Source organism: Balaenoptera borealis, assembly GCF_965194805.1.
Source record: "Balaenoptera borealis genome assembly, chromosome: 10".
Classification (NCBI taxonomy): Eukaryota; Metazoa; Chordata; class Mammalia; order Artiodactyla; family Balaenopteridae; genus Balaenoptera; species Balaenoptera borealis.
In genome coordinates this window covers 86,770,037-86,784,270 of record NC_138874.1, presented here as the reverse complement: position 1 = coordinate 86,784,270, position 14,234 = coordinate 86,770,037, and the positions used below count along the sequence as shown (strand labels likewise).

The 14,234-nt window shown below is 35.8% G+C and overlaps 1 protein-coding gene across 1 annotated transcript in view; it reads right to left on the bottom strand.

Moving 5' to 3' along the window:
* The window catches only part of CC2D2B (coiled-coil and C2 domain containing 2B), a 101,516-nt gene that overhangs the window by 76,983 nt on the left and 10,299 nt on the right, over positions 1 to 14,234 (bottom strand). Inside the window, exons 6-10 of the mRNA XM_082406564.1 lie at positions 13,795 to 13,878; positions 9,854 to 10,052; positions 9,379 to 9,515; positions 9,150 to 9,278; positions 656 to 865 (exon numbers count right to left, since the gene is read on the bottom strand). Coding sequence (XP_082262690.1) covers positions 656 to 865; positions 9,150 to 9,278; positions 9,379 to 9,515; positions 9,854 to 10,052; positions 13,795 to 13,878 — 759 coding nt within the window. The remainder of the gene's footprint in view (positions 1 to 655; positions 866 to 9,149; positions 9,279 to 9,378; positions 9,516 to 9,853; positions 10,053 to 13,794; positions 13,879 to 14,234) is intronic.

Below are 14,234 nucleotides of genomic sequence, written 5' to 3'. Positions count from 1 at the left end.
CTATTAGGTTTGAATATTTAACTAAATACCTCACTAAATATTTATTTTTAACTGTATTAAGTAGCTGAATGAGACCTATCAAAATATCTTTTCAGAGAGAACACTAGTTAACAAAATGCTCATGTATCAAAAACTCAGCACAGAGTCTAGATGAGAGGTGCAAATTCATAAAAATAATCAGTGGGTACTCCTTCGATTTCTCTTCAGATTTTATGTACCCTTTATGACGTCATTAGATGACTACTTGGATTAATCATTCTCAGACTAACACTCTTCATATTTGATGAGAGATTCAAGGTCACTAATATTTTTATCAAAAATACACTCTTACAAGATTGAAAACAGCCATTTGGCTCTTTTAAATAGTAATGATTTCAAATATTCTTCTTGAGTCATAGGACCAAGAATACCATTGATTAGCAAACATTTATAGATGCTAAATATCCTGCAGGATATGTTTGAGGCTGCCTCCCTGGCCAGTTAATTCCTATAGTTTCTTTTCAGGAAAACTGAAATCAACCATTCTTTTATTTGATTAAATATTCAAAGTGCTAAGGGAAAATATTCAATGATAGCTTGCTCTGTACTAAGAAGTCACTTTTCTCTTTCAATATTAAAAGTTCAGCTCTGTAAATATAATGAAAACCATTCTCACCTTCTCATAAAGCAGCTGAGATAAATTCTGTTGCTGCCTGTCCTGAAAACACTCATAAAGTTGGAGCAGCCTAGCACATAATACTTGTTCTTGATTGAAGAGAGGATGATGACTGAATTGCAAGCCCACAATGTTGAGATCTAATTGGTACCTCTCCCTTTGACCTTCCATTTTGTTCCTAATAGAGCTTTCTAGATCAGATTTCACTGCCTTTTAAAGAAAAATATTTACAGGATATTAATTTTATTCTATTTCTTTTGAAATGACAAGTAACTTCTTAAAAAAGTAATATGTTAACTGTATGAAAATTAAGAGATACAGAAAAGCAAAAAAAAATTATTTGCTCCTTCTTCCTCAAAATCGATTATAGCCCTTGATTTCATAAAATATATTTATATTGCAGCATTTTAATCATCTGGCTATAAATTACTGCCATCTACCTTACTATTGTGTTCTGGTAGAGGTTGAACTTTCAAGTTATAAGCCACTAAATAATTTCCTATAGGAGCACTATGAAAAATGGTGTTTAGAACTGGTGGGTCAATAGTTCGCTATGGGATGTTCTAACAGTCATCTGTGGCCAGAGTTAAATGACAAACCCTTATTAAAACATTGTTCCTAAGTGAATATGTTGGTAATTCCCTGGAAAATTCCCAGGAGGGGCCTGGACTCTCTAAGCAAATGTTACCTTATAAGGAGATCATCTTTCTTTATACATGAGACTGTCTCCATTTGTAAACCAGATTGTCCCTAAATTAGCTGAAATCCGTAGGCCTTACATTGTATTAAAAATGATTCAACAGTGTTTTAGTACACTACTTTGAATTTAAGTACTTATGTTTGAATAGTCATGTGATTAGTTTTTAGTGATACAATTTGAGAAGGTTAGTGGGTTACTTAGCACGTACAGCTTAATTCATGAATGGCTAGCCACTCCTGATATAAGCCATGACTGCAACCACCTAAAAAAACCAGCATGAGCTCTTTCTGGATCAATCTGTAGTAGTAGAACATACCCTCCAGTCTGTGTCATTGCTATTACACCTGTTATTACACTGAAAAAACTGCTGTTCCACCCCTGATCTGATGTGGCATATCCAGTGCTTCTCAGGGACTGTAGGTCACCAGGATGATGCCTACATCTCTCCCTCCCTCCTCTCTCCTGAGCTAGGAATCTCCTCCTTTTTCCTCTTTGGGTTGAGGGGAGGCAAGAAAATAGTCATAAAGCTTGTTTTTGTTTTATCCTTATCTTGTAAGTCTCTATTCTCAACGTAAAGGCCAACTCAGAGAGGGAAACCTGCACTGAATTCCACCTATAAAATTTAGTAATCGGTAGTAAATTGTTCATTAACCAGGCAAAACCACAAAGGAAATAAATAGTTTCCATTTTAAACAACCAAATTATAACTGAATAATTTTGGAAATTCAAGTTGCTAAGCTAGAGATGCCTGTCTTATTAAGCAGATTCAGTACTGGATGAATAGCCATGTTGCTTACTTGCTTTGGGTTTCTACTGGAATAACAAAAGCCTCTGCCCTTGGTCCTGTCCTATTCAATACCTACTGATTGTCGTGCTCAGATGCTAGAGAAGGGTAACTGAGATGGCGGAATATCCAACAATAGTCAAAGGAAGCAAGTTTAGACTGGAAAGCAAAAGCTAAAGGTGGAAGTAGGCTTCAAATATTTGAAGAGCTGTCACATAAGTGAAGTAGTTTATGAGTTCTTTATGGCCAAAGTCAAAAGAGCAATAGTGATCCAGGAGGCAGATTTTAATTCACACAGAAAACAATAAACAATTGGAACTGCCTAATACTGAAATGAGTTCTCTTAGGAGATAGTAAGCTCCATGACACTGGTTAAAAGCAGCAGTTGACTGAAGGAATTATGTGAACTTCTAGAACTAGGTAAGTGTGTTAGACCATAAGAACAAAAATCTAGGCAACAATGAATCAAAAACCAGATGAAAGTACAAAAACATCCATGCTGTTACATGGCATAACAAGTTAAAAAAACAGATTTTCAGAGACCCAGATATTGGAGTTTGATCAGATATGGACTTTAAAGTAGCTATTATTAATGTGTTTTAAAAAGAGTAAAAGATAAAATACATGAAAAGATGAGAAGATGAAAACATGGAGCATTCCACAAGAAAACTGGAATATATACAGAAGAATCAAATGTCAAATGAACACTTTAAAGCTAAAAATATACTGAAAATATCTGAAATTAAGAATTCATTAGATGGGTGATTCTGGAAATATAGTGGCCATATAGTTTTAGATCCGGGCATACTTCATTTCATTGTACCTTGCTTTATTGTACTTCTCAGATGTTGCGGTTTTTTTTACAAATTCTTTAATTTGTAAAAATTGATTCATGGCAACCCTTTGTTGAGCAAGTCTGTCAGCGCCATTTGTCCAACAGCATTTGCTCAATTCCCGTCTCTGTGTCATATTTTGGTACTTCTTGCAATATTTCAAACTTTCTCATTATTATATTTGTAATGGTGATCTGTGGTCAGTGACCTTTGATGCTACTACTGCAAAAAGGTTATGACTCCCTGAAAGCTCAGATGACAGCATTTTTTAGCAAATGAGTATTTTTTAATTCAGGTATGTACATTGGGGTTTTTTTTAGACATAATGCTATTGAATACTTAATAAACTACAGGGTAGCGTAAACGTAACTTTTTCATGCACATGTATAAAATCCAGATAAATGTATAAGAGGAATGCCAGAAGAAGGAGTAAAGGGCATATAGTAAATAATTAGGCAAAACTAGTCAACAAAAAACAAGCAAATAAGACCTGGGGTAATGGAGGTATGACAGAGTATTAAAGTACCTGGCCGAGGCAACAGCAAAGAGAGGATTCTGATACTCAGGGAGCTATTATCTCTGCTTCAATGGCCCTTATGTTATTTTTATTCCAGTGAGAAACCCCAAATGAACCTGGCCTCCATGGCTGGCTGAGCAGAGTAAAAAATGTAGAGAAGACAGAAGGGAAAGGCAGGCAGAGGCATTTGTGTGACACTAATTTGAGAACATTACCTGTTAAGGATGCTGCTACAGAATGAATTTTAATACTCAGTTTATATGCTTGGTGAAGTGACATTTACGTTTATTCCCAACTCTAAGAATCCATGAAATACTGAAATTAGCTTGGATGAAGCTAGAACAGACGCAGTTGAGGAAAAATTACTTGTTCAGCCCAATGGTTTCCAACTTGGGATTCCAGATGGTTACAAAGGTTAATCTGGATAGTGGTTAATGTTTATCCAAAAATTATATTTTCTGCATTTACTTATCATCGCTTTGTTCATTCAGTTATTCATGCACTCATTCATTCATTCAGCAAACTGCCATTGTTTCAAGGATCTCCTTCTCCAAGAGCAATGGTCTCTGATAACTATGTTAAAAGATCTGTGCTATATCTTGAGCAAAATTTAAATAAAACACACTGTCACCATAATGTGCAAAAGTTATGTCATGTAACAGCAAAAAACAAGATAAAATAAATATGGGATTTCCCTTCCTTGCTCTTTTATCCTTTTATTTTTTAATTTTTTAATGGAGATGGATTTTATAGTAACCAAACTGGGGAAAAACAGAAAGATATTGCACTGTTGGGTGGGGGTGAGGGGGTCATTTATAAAATCTTGGTAAATGTGTTATACTATGAATTACGATGAGGCAGAGACATTGCCAGGCTCTCAGGGTGTGATAGGCACCATGCAGAAAATAGGATTTTCTAAGATTATGCCAGTCAACTGGTGTCTTTCTCTTCTAAATTATACAGGACCCTAAAAGCTTACATCTACTGAAGTGATGAGTTCCATTACAAATAATATAAGTATTCATTGAGTGTCTGCTATATGCTAGGCATTTGGATATGTGCTAGTGATTTAAAAAAACAAAACAAAAAGAAAACCTTACCCTGGTTACAGTCAAGCAGGGAAGAGATTAGGTAAACAGAAGACTTAGATACAGATTGAGCCTTAACAAAACTGCAACCCAGTCTGAAATCAGTTAAGTCCCTGATTGGATTAAGATGATTATCCCCACTCAATATGCCTAAAAGTAGAGGAAGGAACTTTTCTGGAAGAAGATATGATCTAGAGTTTCTACAACTTTTCATATATAATATATGGAATATAATTTTAAAAATACCAACTATAATAAAAGACAGGACTAAAAGTGCAAAATCAAGAGAGAAGAACAAATAATAAAAACAGATTTTCAGGGACCCAGATATTGGACTTACCAGATATGGACTTTAAAGTAGCTATTATTAATGTGTTATAAAAATAGAGTAGGGCTTCCCTGGTGGCGCAGTGGTTGAGAATCTGCCTGCCAATGCAGGGGACACGGGTTCGAGCCCTGGTCTGGGAAGATCCCACATGCCGCGGAGCAACTGGGCCCGTAAGCCACAACTACTGAGCCTGAGCGTCTGGAGCCTCTGCTCCGCAACAAGAGAGGCCACGATAGTGAGAGGCCCGCGCACCTCAATGAAGAGTGGCCCCCACTCGCCGCAACTGGAGAAAGCCCTCGCACAGAAACGAAGACCCAACACAGCCAAAAATAAAAAAATAAATAATAAATAAAAAAATTAAAAAAAAAAAAATAGAGTAAAAGGGGACTTCCCTGGTGGCACAGTGGTTAAGAATCCGCCTGCCAATTCAGAGGACAAGGGTTCAAGCCCTGGTCCGGGAAGATCCCAAATGCCACAGAGCAACTAAGCCCATGCGCCACTACTGAAGCCCACACGCCTAGAGCCCGTGCTCCGCAACAAGAGAAGCCACCGCAATGAGAAGCCCGTGCATCGCAACGAAGAGTAGCCCCCACTCGCTGCAACTAGAGAAAGCCCGCAAACAGCAACAAAGACCCAATGCAGCCAAAAAAAAAAAAAAGCCAGCAGCTAAAACTGTTAGAGGTTTTGTCTACTCCAGTTATGGGTTACAGCAAGGAATTCTGAAGCAGCTAGGGAAGCCTACTCCCTAGAAAGTTTTATGACAAGGCTTCACACTAAAGAGAAACTACTGGAAGTGGAATAAAACTTGAGATGGTCAGGGACAGCACAGAGATTAATAGAAGGTACAGAAAAAAATCTGGGAAGGAGAATACAGCCACTATATTGTTTAACACTACACAAAAACAACAGAATTCTGTGACATCAGAAAAGTTATCTGAAACAAGCTTTTTTCCTAAAATTTCAGGGAAACTGATTTAATATAAGAATGAACAGCAGAAAAGGCTCAAGATTAAATCTATACAAAGGTTCTATAATAAAAATGAATAAACAGTAATATAATATCCCCACAATCAAAGCATACCAGAAAGACATTCAAAAACATAAAAATAGAAATGTGGTTTACAAAACAAGCCAAAAGACATTAAGAAAATTTTATGACATTAAAGAACACAAACCAGAATTTGGAAAACTCAGAAATGAGGTAACAATAGAGTAATAGAAATAATTTAAAATTTTAAAAGTATTTAGATATTAAGCCTAAATTAGAAGGAACACAAAAACAAAGATCACAGAATGCTTTTTCCTTAAGGTAAAAAAAAGAGAAATCTTTTCAAGTAAAAAATAAATGAAGAAGGGGAAATAATTCGTTAGATGGATTTAACAGGAGATTAAACACAGTAGAAAGTTAGCTAAGTGAACTAGAAGACAGGGCAACAGAAAATATTCAGACTAAACCAGAGGGAAAAAGGGATAAAAACAATGCAAAAGCAGAAGATAAAATGGATATGTATACTTGAAGTTCCAGAACACAAAGATAAAGAGATTAGGGCAGAAGCAGTATTTGCTAAGATAATGGCAGAGGATTTTCCAAAATGGATGGATAACATGGAGGCATATATTAAGGAAGCCCTAATAGCCCAAAGCAGGATCAATATAAAGAAAAAGCATACCTTAACATATTACAATGGAAATTACACCTTAACATATTATAGTAGAAAACCAAAGACAAAGAGAAAAACTGAAAACCACAGTAAGACTTTAAGCTGACTTTTCAGTAGAAACAATGAGATTCAGAAATAAGTGGAAAGTTATCTTCAAAGTGCTAAAAGAAGAATAATAACCAACCCAGAATTCTAGACCATTTACTTCAATGGTGTGCTGGAACTTCTCCACTGGACTCTCAGAATTCCATAATGGCAGTCTTGTCCATGGGTGATTGTCAAAATCAGTGTTCTCTGGAGAGAAAGATGGTAGAAAAGTCTTATTCTGACATAATGATGATGTCACTCTTCCAGTTTTGCTCTTCTCTATCAAGATTGTTTTGGCTATTCAGGGTCCTTAGAAGTTCCATATGAATTTGAGAACTGTTTTTCTATTTCTGTGAAAAATACCATTGGGATTTTGATAGGGATTGCATTGAATTTGTATATTGCTTTGGGTAGTATGGACATTTTAACAATACTAAGTCTTCCAATCCACAAACACAGGATGTGCTTCCATTGGACAGTCTTTTATTTTTTAAAAAATGTTTATAATAGAAAACATTCCCACAAATAAATTTCCAGGCCAAGATGGATTCAGCAGTGAATTCTCCCAAACATTTAAGAAAGAAATAACACCAATCTTATACAATTCTCCCAGAGAAGAGAAAAAGAGGGAACACTCCCCAAATTGTGTTGAAGCCAGTGTAACCTAGATGGAAATCTGACAAGAACATTACAAGGAAGAAAAATCAAAGAAAAAGTTATCTCAGGAACATGTATGCAAAAATCCTGAACAAAATATTAGAAAATCAAATTCAGTAATACATAAAAAGAAAATGCATCACAAATGGGATTTATTTCAGAAATATTTGAAAATCAGTGTAATTCACCACATTAGAAGTTAAGAAAATACTATTACAATACTTAATAGGCTTAGAGAAAGCATTTGATGAATGTCAACACTCATTCATGATAAAAATCTTTGTATATGTCTTTAATTTTAAAAGTAGGACAATTAATTAAAGCTTCAATGCATTTTGCATGGTAAAATGGTAAAAGATTTTCTTAGCAGCAAAAAGTTTTGGTGTATTTTTAGAAAATCCTGAAAGAAATTTATGAGTGGTATAAAGATATAAAAAACATATTACAACATAAGGAAGACTTTTTTTTTAATTTTCTAGTCTCTCTGGGAAAGAAATAGAAACTGTGGAGAAGAAAGAGAGCATATATCATAAAGAAAGAAGATCCTCACATGTTACAGAAAGAGAAAGAGACCTCCAAAAGTATAAATCTCTTCAGTTTAGGGAGAAATCTCATTTCCTATGGAGGCTGAGAAGTAACAGCCTTATAAGGAACTAAGTGCTCTTGCTGTTAAAATGTTGCAGCTACTGGAATATGCAAGAAACACAGAATGGCAACTGTAAAGAAAAAGCATTAACTACAGAAGGCATATAATTACTAGAAGAGGAGAAGTAACTCACAGGTTTAAAGCAACAGAGGGAATAGAGAATGAAGTCCTGTAAGTACAGTTGACCTTTAAACAACATGGGTTTGAACTGAGCTTGTCCACTTATACACAGATTTATTCAATAAATACAGTATCTATATTTTCATTTTACAGATCTTTAAATTAACTAAGTGTGGGGAAAAGTTGGTGTTCGATTAGAGATCACAATGTGTGGAATCAAAAGAACTAGCGTTTGAGTCCTGAGTCTACCCAAACTGTCTCAGCTTCCTGCCCTTGGATGAGTAATTTATTAATTTCTTTATTTTTGAGGCAGAGAGAGCAGTACGCAGATTTTTGACTGCATGGAGTTGGTGCCCCACCGCTGCATTGTTCAAGGGTCAACTGTATTTTTAGGAAGTATCATTTCCACTTTGTATCTACCTACAGCCATATTTCCTATATATGGAATGGTTAATGCAAGTGATTGAGCAATTAGGTTTTTGTACAAAATTCTTATTTAAATTTTTTCAAGCCAAATTTTTAACATAACTATTTCTGTCTAAGCATTTCTTCTCATTAGGTTAATGGACTGCTAATTTTCATAATGTCTTTTGGAATACACATAAATTAGTTTAATTATAAGTATAACATATATTCATTTCTGAAATTTAGAAAATAGAAAAGAGTATAACAAAGAAAATAAAAATAATCCTATGTCCTACTATCCAGAGATAGTTATTAACTATGATATATTTTCTAGTCTTTTTATCTATATACACATATATGTATGTACTTATTTATTCATTGATAAATTCATTCATTCATTCGTTATCTATTTTTATAAAATCAGGATCATATGAAATTTTGCATTGTTTTTTTTAACTTTAACTTTTATTCTGAGCACTTCTCCATATCATTAAATATTCCTTGAAAACATAATTTTAATGGATATTAATATTTCATCATAGTTTTACCTTTACTAGACTTACTAATATCTTTAAAAGGTGAATTAACACCACAAAAATAAGTATATAAGTTATAATTGATATTATAAGAATTCTAACCATAATCATAAATAAACTGTTGTTGGTTACCTTCCTGTATATGGTCTTCAGTGCTGGATTTAAAGGTTCCTTACTTATGTTTAGTCTGAAATTCCATGACCGTCTAACAGGTGAAGGTAATGACATTATTTCTCCACTTTCTTCAAACCAACACTTCCCCTATCAAAAATATTTAAGAATATAGTAAGTAAATATTACACTAAAAACAAATGTAACACACCATCAGTGAGTGGTTTCCCTTGTTAGCTAGTGAACTTGCCTCTTCTAGTTTAAGCAGGCGGTTTTCCATTTTGTTGCAGGTCTTTTTATATATTTCTGGCTTTCTGTGAACATAGAATCCTTCTTCTTCTAAAATGCGTGGCATCATATCTTTTGGCAGTTTAAGTTGGTTGATCACTTAATAACAAAACCTAGATATTACTTTAAAGTCCAAAATATTAAACTGGTATTGACCAAACAAGAAGCAAAAGGGAACTATCATATACTCTACCACTAAAGCCTAGCAGAAAGTCTATACACAGACACACACAGACACACACACACACACACACACACACACAATGAATGAGCTCTTTAAACCAATTCCCTTTAACTCAGAGAAAGCATGAAGAACAAATATAGAAAAATTTCTATAATTTTAAATCAGTACTTTTTATCTATCCAGCATACAAAGAAGCTATTATCCTACAATATGATTCATTAATGACTTGAATATTTTCTTGTAAAAACTTTACCCGGAGAATTGCTTGGAACAAAAATATTTGCCTGTTGTTTTTTTACTTGTTCCTGATCATCTTCATAATCAGCAGCCTTTACTTCAAGTAAATCTAGGAAAATGACTTCTTCCATAAAATCTTCATCTCGGCCCTCAGCAAAGTTTTGTAAATTATCACCAAGTGAAAAGTGTTTGTGGTAACTATCATTTACTGATCTCTGTTGAATACCAAAAAGAAAAATAAGTATACATGCTTGTCCTCAATGATTAACATGCAGATAAATGAAAGGTACTAGAATCTTGCTGTGAAGCCTTTCTGATCTATGCCACCCAGTTCAAGTTCAAGCTGAAACTGTGTGACAATGAACTTTCATTGAACACAGAGGAACTCATTTAAGGCTTAATATTATAAAATATGATTTTTCTATAGCCCTTCATTGAAATTCTCAATGAAAGACTACTGAAAAAGAACTACAATTCAAGTCTCTCCTCTCCTATGGAAAATGTTCTGAAATATTGGACTATGATATTTCAACTGTTGAGAATTCACAGTGTAGGGCAAAGTCTAGAGACATCAAGCCATGTGGTCTTCAGCCACATTTTTTTCCACCATTCAGAAAGAAGTACTACCTAAGGTGATGTGGAGTAGTCATGCTGTTTTCTGGATGATATTTAAGAAAAAAAAGAAAGAAAAGTAAAGATACAAATAGAAGTCTGTGGCAGTGTGATTGATTATGATACATTTCTGAAATATGATATATAAAAGTTACAAACAATCTGAATGTAGGTATTGAAACAGATATATTACTAAATATAAAAATGTATACTTTTATATCATATCAGAAATTTTATATGAGTCTCTTCACAAAAAAAATCACCAATTTATTTTGGATGACTTTAGTTGTCTAACTTAAAATCTACATATGTTGAAAGAGAGAAGGAGACAGAGTATGTGAGTCATGCAAATAAAAATCCCTTAATTTTCAAAAACATACATTTAGGAGTAAATAATTAAATAAAAAGAATTAATAATAGAATTCCATTGAATAGATAACCGTAGATGGCCTTGATCAACTCTGACAAAATTAAGTGAGTAACATGGTTAAGCATCACCTAGGTTCATATCAAGTCATCACATCATCATACCTTCCCTATATCCCTGTCATGAAATCAAGAAAGTATTTTATATCCAGAAATCTTTGTGGCATCATTTTCAGAAGTCAAACAAGATATGACACTGATATCTAGGAGCAAGATTTGGGGGATCTTCACATAGGGGATCTCTTTGAATATTTCAATCATAGACAAAGAGGGGCTCTTTGCTCCTGCTGTAGGTCCCATTACCAAGCTACTTTCACCGCACCCCTGGTGTGGGCCAGGGCTTTCAACCTGCCTTCAGAGCTGAGGTCTGCCCTGATGGCTGAGTCATGTCAGGCTCTCACTTTGGATCCCAGCCTTTTATTTATGACCATGTAGGTCTCTTTCATGAATCCTACCCCACTACATCTACCTATATTTTTAGACTGAGACAAGCTATGATCTCAACCAATACAATCACCTTGCTGGTCTTCACTATGCAGCTCACAGCAGACCAGTGTCTGTGCTGTTAGCTGTTATGTGACATGAAGCATGAGGTCAGAAGGCAACCACCTAATTTTCCATGCATAAGTCTAAATGAATGCACCTGAGTATGATGTGGTAAAAAAAAAAAAAGAGAGAGAGAGAGAGAGAGAAAGAGAGATATTCTCCCCTTTCTCCTAGTAGGAAGGAGCCACAGTCACACTCAGCCTCCCACAAAACAGTAGCTTTCCCTCCCTGTGATGAGGACAGTAGATTCCCATTGTCCCCAAACTTACCAGGTGCAGGGCAGATGGCTTTTTCAAACAACTTCTCTAAACAACCCACATCCAAGCCTGGACTTCCTTGTGCCCAAATAGTCTACTTGCCCCACTGACCTAATTTCTCTCATGTCTTCCCTGTGAGAAGGAAAAGCAGCCATAACCACAGCACTTCGCCCTGGTGCACTCTGCTGGGTGGACCTTCTCTTGTTTCCCCTGAAAAGTCCATTCCTTAACCTATATCATGGGATTCTGGGATATCAGGTGACTTGGCAGAGCATGTGCATGTTTGATACTCATTTATTCAATATTCACTCAAATATGGAGTGCCTAATATGTTCAAGGAAGAAAATAAACAAAGAGACAGAAATACATGTGAGGTGGTGATAAATGTCATGAAGAAAAATGATGCAAGATAAGTGGCTAGAGAATACTGGGATGGGGGGTTGGGGGTACTATTACATAAGGTTTTCAGGCACAGTATTTTTAATTATGTGTCATTTGAACAGAGACCCAAAGGTAGTGAGGGAGAGAGCATAAGGATAAGACAAGAGCTTTCTAGACAGTTAAAAGGTACAAAGTCCCTGAGGCAGGAACAGGAAGGAGGCCAGTATGGCCGGAGTTGGGTGGGAGAAGGGGAAACTAGTGAGAAAGGAAGTCAGAGAGGTACTAAGGGGGCCGTGGAAGCCCCTATAAGGACTTCAGTTTTTTTTTGAGTGAGATAGGAAACCATTAGAAGGTGTTTAAAAAAATGTTCTGTCTTAGATTTTAACAGAATCACTCTGACTACTGTATGGTATACCAAATAGACTGTTGGGGCAATAGTAAAAATAAAGGGAGACTATGGCAATGATCTGGATGAGAGGTTACGGCCACATAGACTAGGCTGTGCCAGGGGAGGTGATGAAAAGTGGGCTGGGTTCTGGAAGTGGGTTGGATACTTTGAAGGTAGAACCAACAGGATTTGTGACAAACTGGATATGAGGCATGTGAGTAAAAGAGGATCCAAGGATGACAGCAAGGTTTGGCTGAGCAATTGGAAAAATGGAATTGCTATACTGTGATTCTATTTATATAAAAGTCTGTGTGTGCATATATGGGTATAAGCATAGAGAACAGTATGAAAAAATGGTAATAGTGGTTTATCTCAGAGCAGTGGGATGTCACATGATTTTTATTTTCTTCCTCATGGTTTTCTGCATTAAGTTTTTATAATGTATATACTAAATTTGTTAGATTTTTTAAAGATAAAACTCTTTTCTGTGGAACAAACAACAACAACAAAAGGAATGTAAAGACTGGAGCAGGATACAGGATACAAAGAAACGGGAATGGAAGAGACTGAGAAGTAAGTAGAAAGGCAAAGGGGGGCCCAAGAGAAATTCAAAAGGAGGACCTGAAGGATTTGGAAATGACTGGGAGGTGTCAGAAGATACTGGGTAGAACTCTGGAAATACAGGAGGGGGCTCAAGGAAACTGTAGAGAGATCTGAAGGTAGAGAGGAATGGAGAAAGTTGAGAGGAATAGGAGCAGAAGGGAGACCAATGAGACTGACAAATCAGGAGATGGGAAAGACCAGTGAGACTGATTAGGACTGGAGGAAAGGACGGCCCGAGAATAACAGTGGGCTGAAGAGTTTGGGAAGAACTGACAGAAATTAGAAGGGTCTGGGATTGTACAAGGAGGGATGAAGAATGGGGAATCAATGAAGAGTAATAGAGATTTTGGGGAACAACGTGGGCACTTGGAGAAATGAACAGGAGGAACAAAAGAAAACACAGGCTTTGGAGCTGATAGCCTGTACTTCCCGGCTCTATCAATTCTTACCCCTGTGTGCCTGTTTCCTCACCTATAAAACAGAGATGATAATAATGCCTACCTCACAGGGTTATTATGAGGATTGAATGAGACAATCCACATTTAAAATTTAGAATATCACTGGGCATCCAGTAAGCACTCAATAAATGTTAGGAATTATTATTATGAGCAGCTTCTCAATTCAAAGAGAAGGCAGCTCAATAATAAAAATTTCACCTCCCATCAAGTATTTCATTCTATGCCTTTAATAAAGAGTAATTTTTCCTGAGAATGAGGATCTAGGAGGAAGGGAAACAAATCCAACCTGCTCTGCAGACTGGCCTAAAGTTGAGTCTTCTTCACCACTCAGGATAAAAAACGAAAGACCTTCATCCAGTGAGACTTCAGTCTGCAGATTAAACAATGGTAAACCAGTATTCAGTGTTGAAGTGAAAGCTTTTTCTGCTTTTAAGGGAAAGAAGTAGTTTTCTGTAATATGGTAATAGTAACTGTATCTTATTCAAGAACCAAAAGCAGTAGGAGAGATAGTATCAAGTTATATTTAACTTTGAGTCTGTTTGGCTCATGAATTATTTTTGTATTTTGTTTTGTTTTTAAGGTCCGGTAACTGTGATTTTAAAAAAAAATAATAAAATTGCAGCATTATTTCCAATAGCCAAGATATGCAAACAACTTAAGTGTCCATCAACCGATGAACGGACAAAGATTTACACACATACACACACACACACAATGGAGTACTAT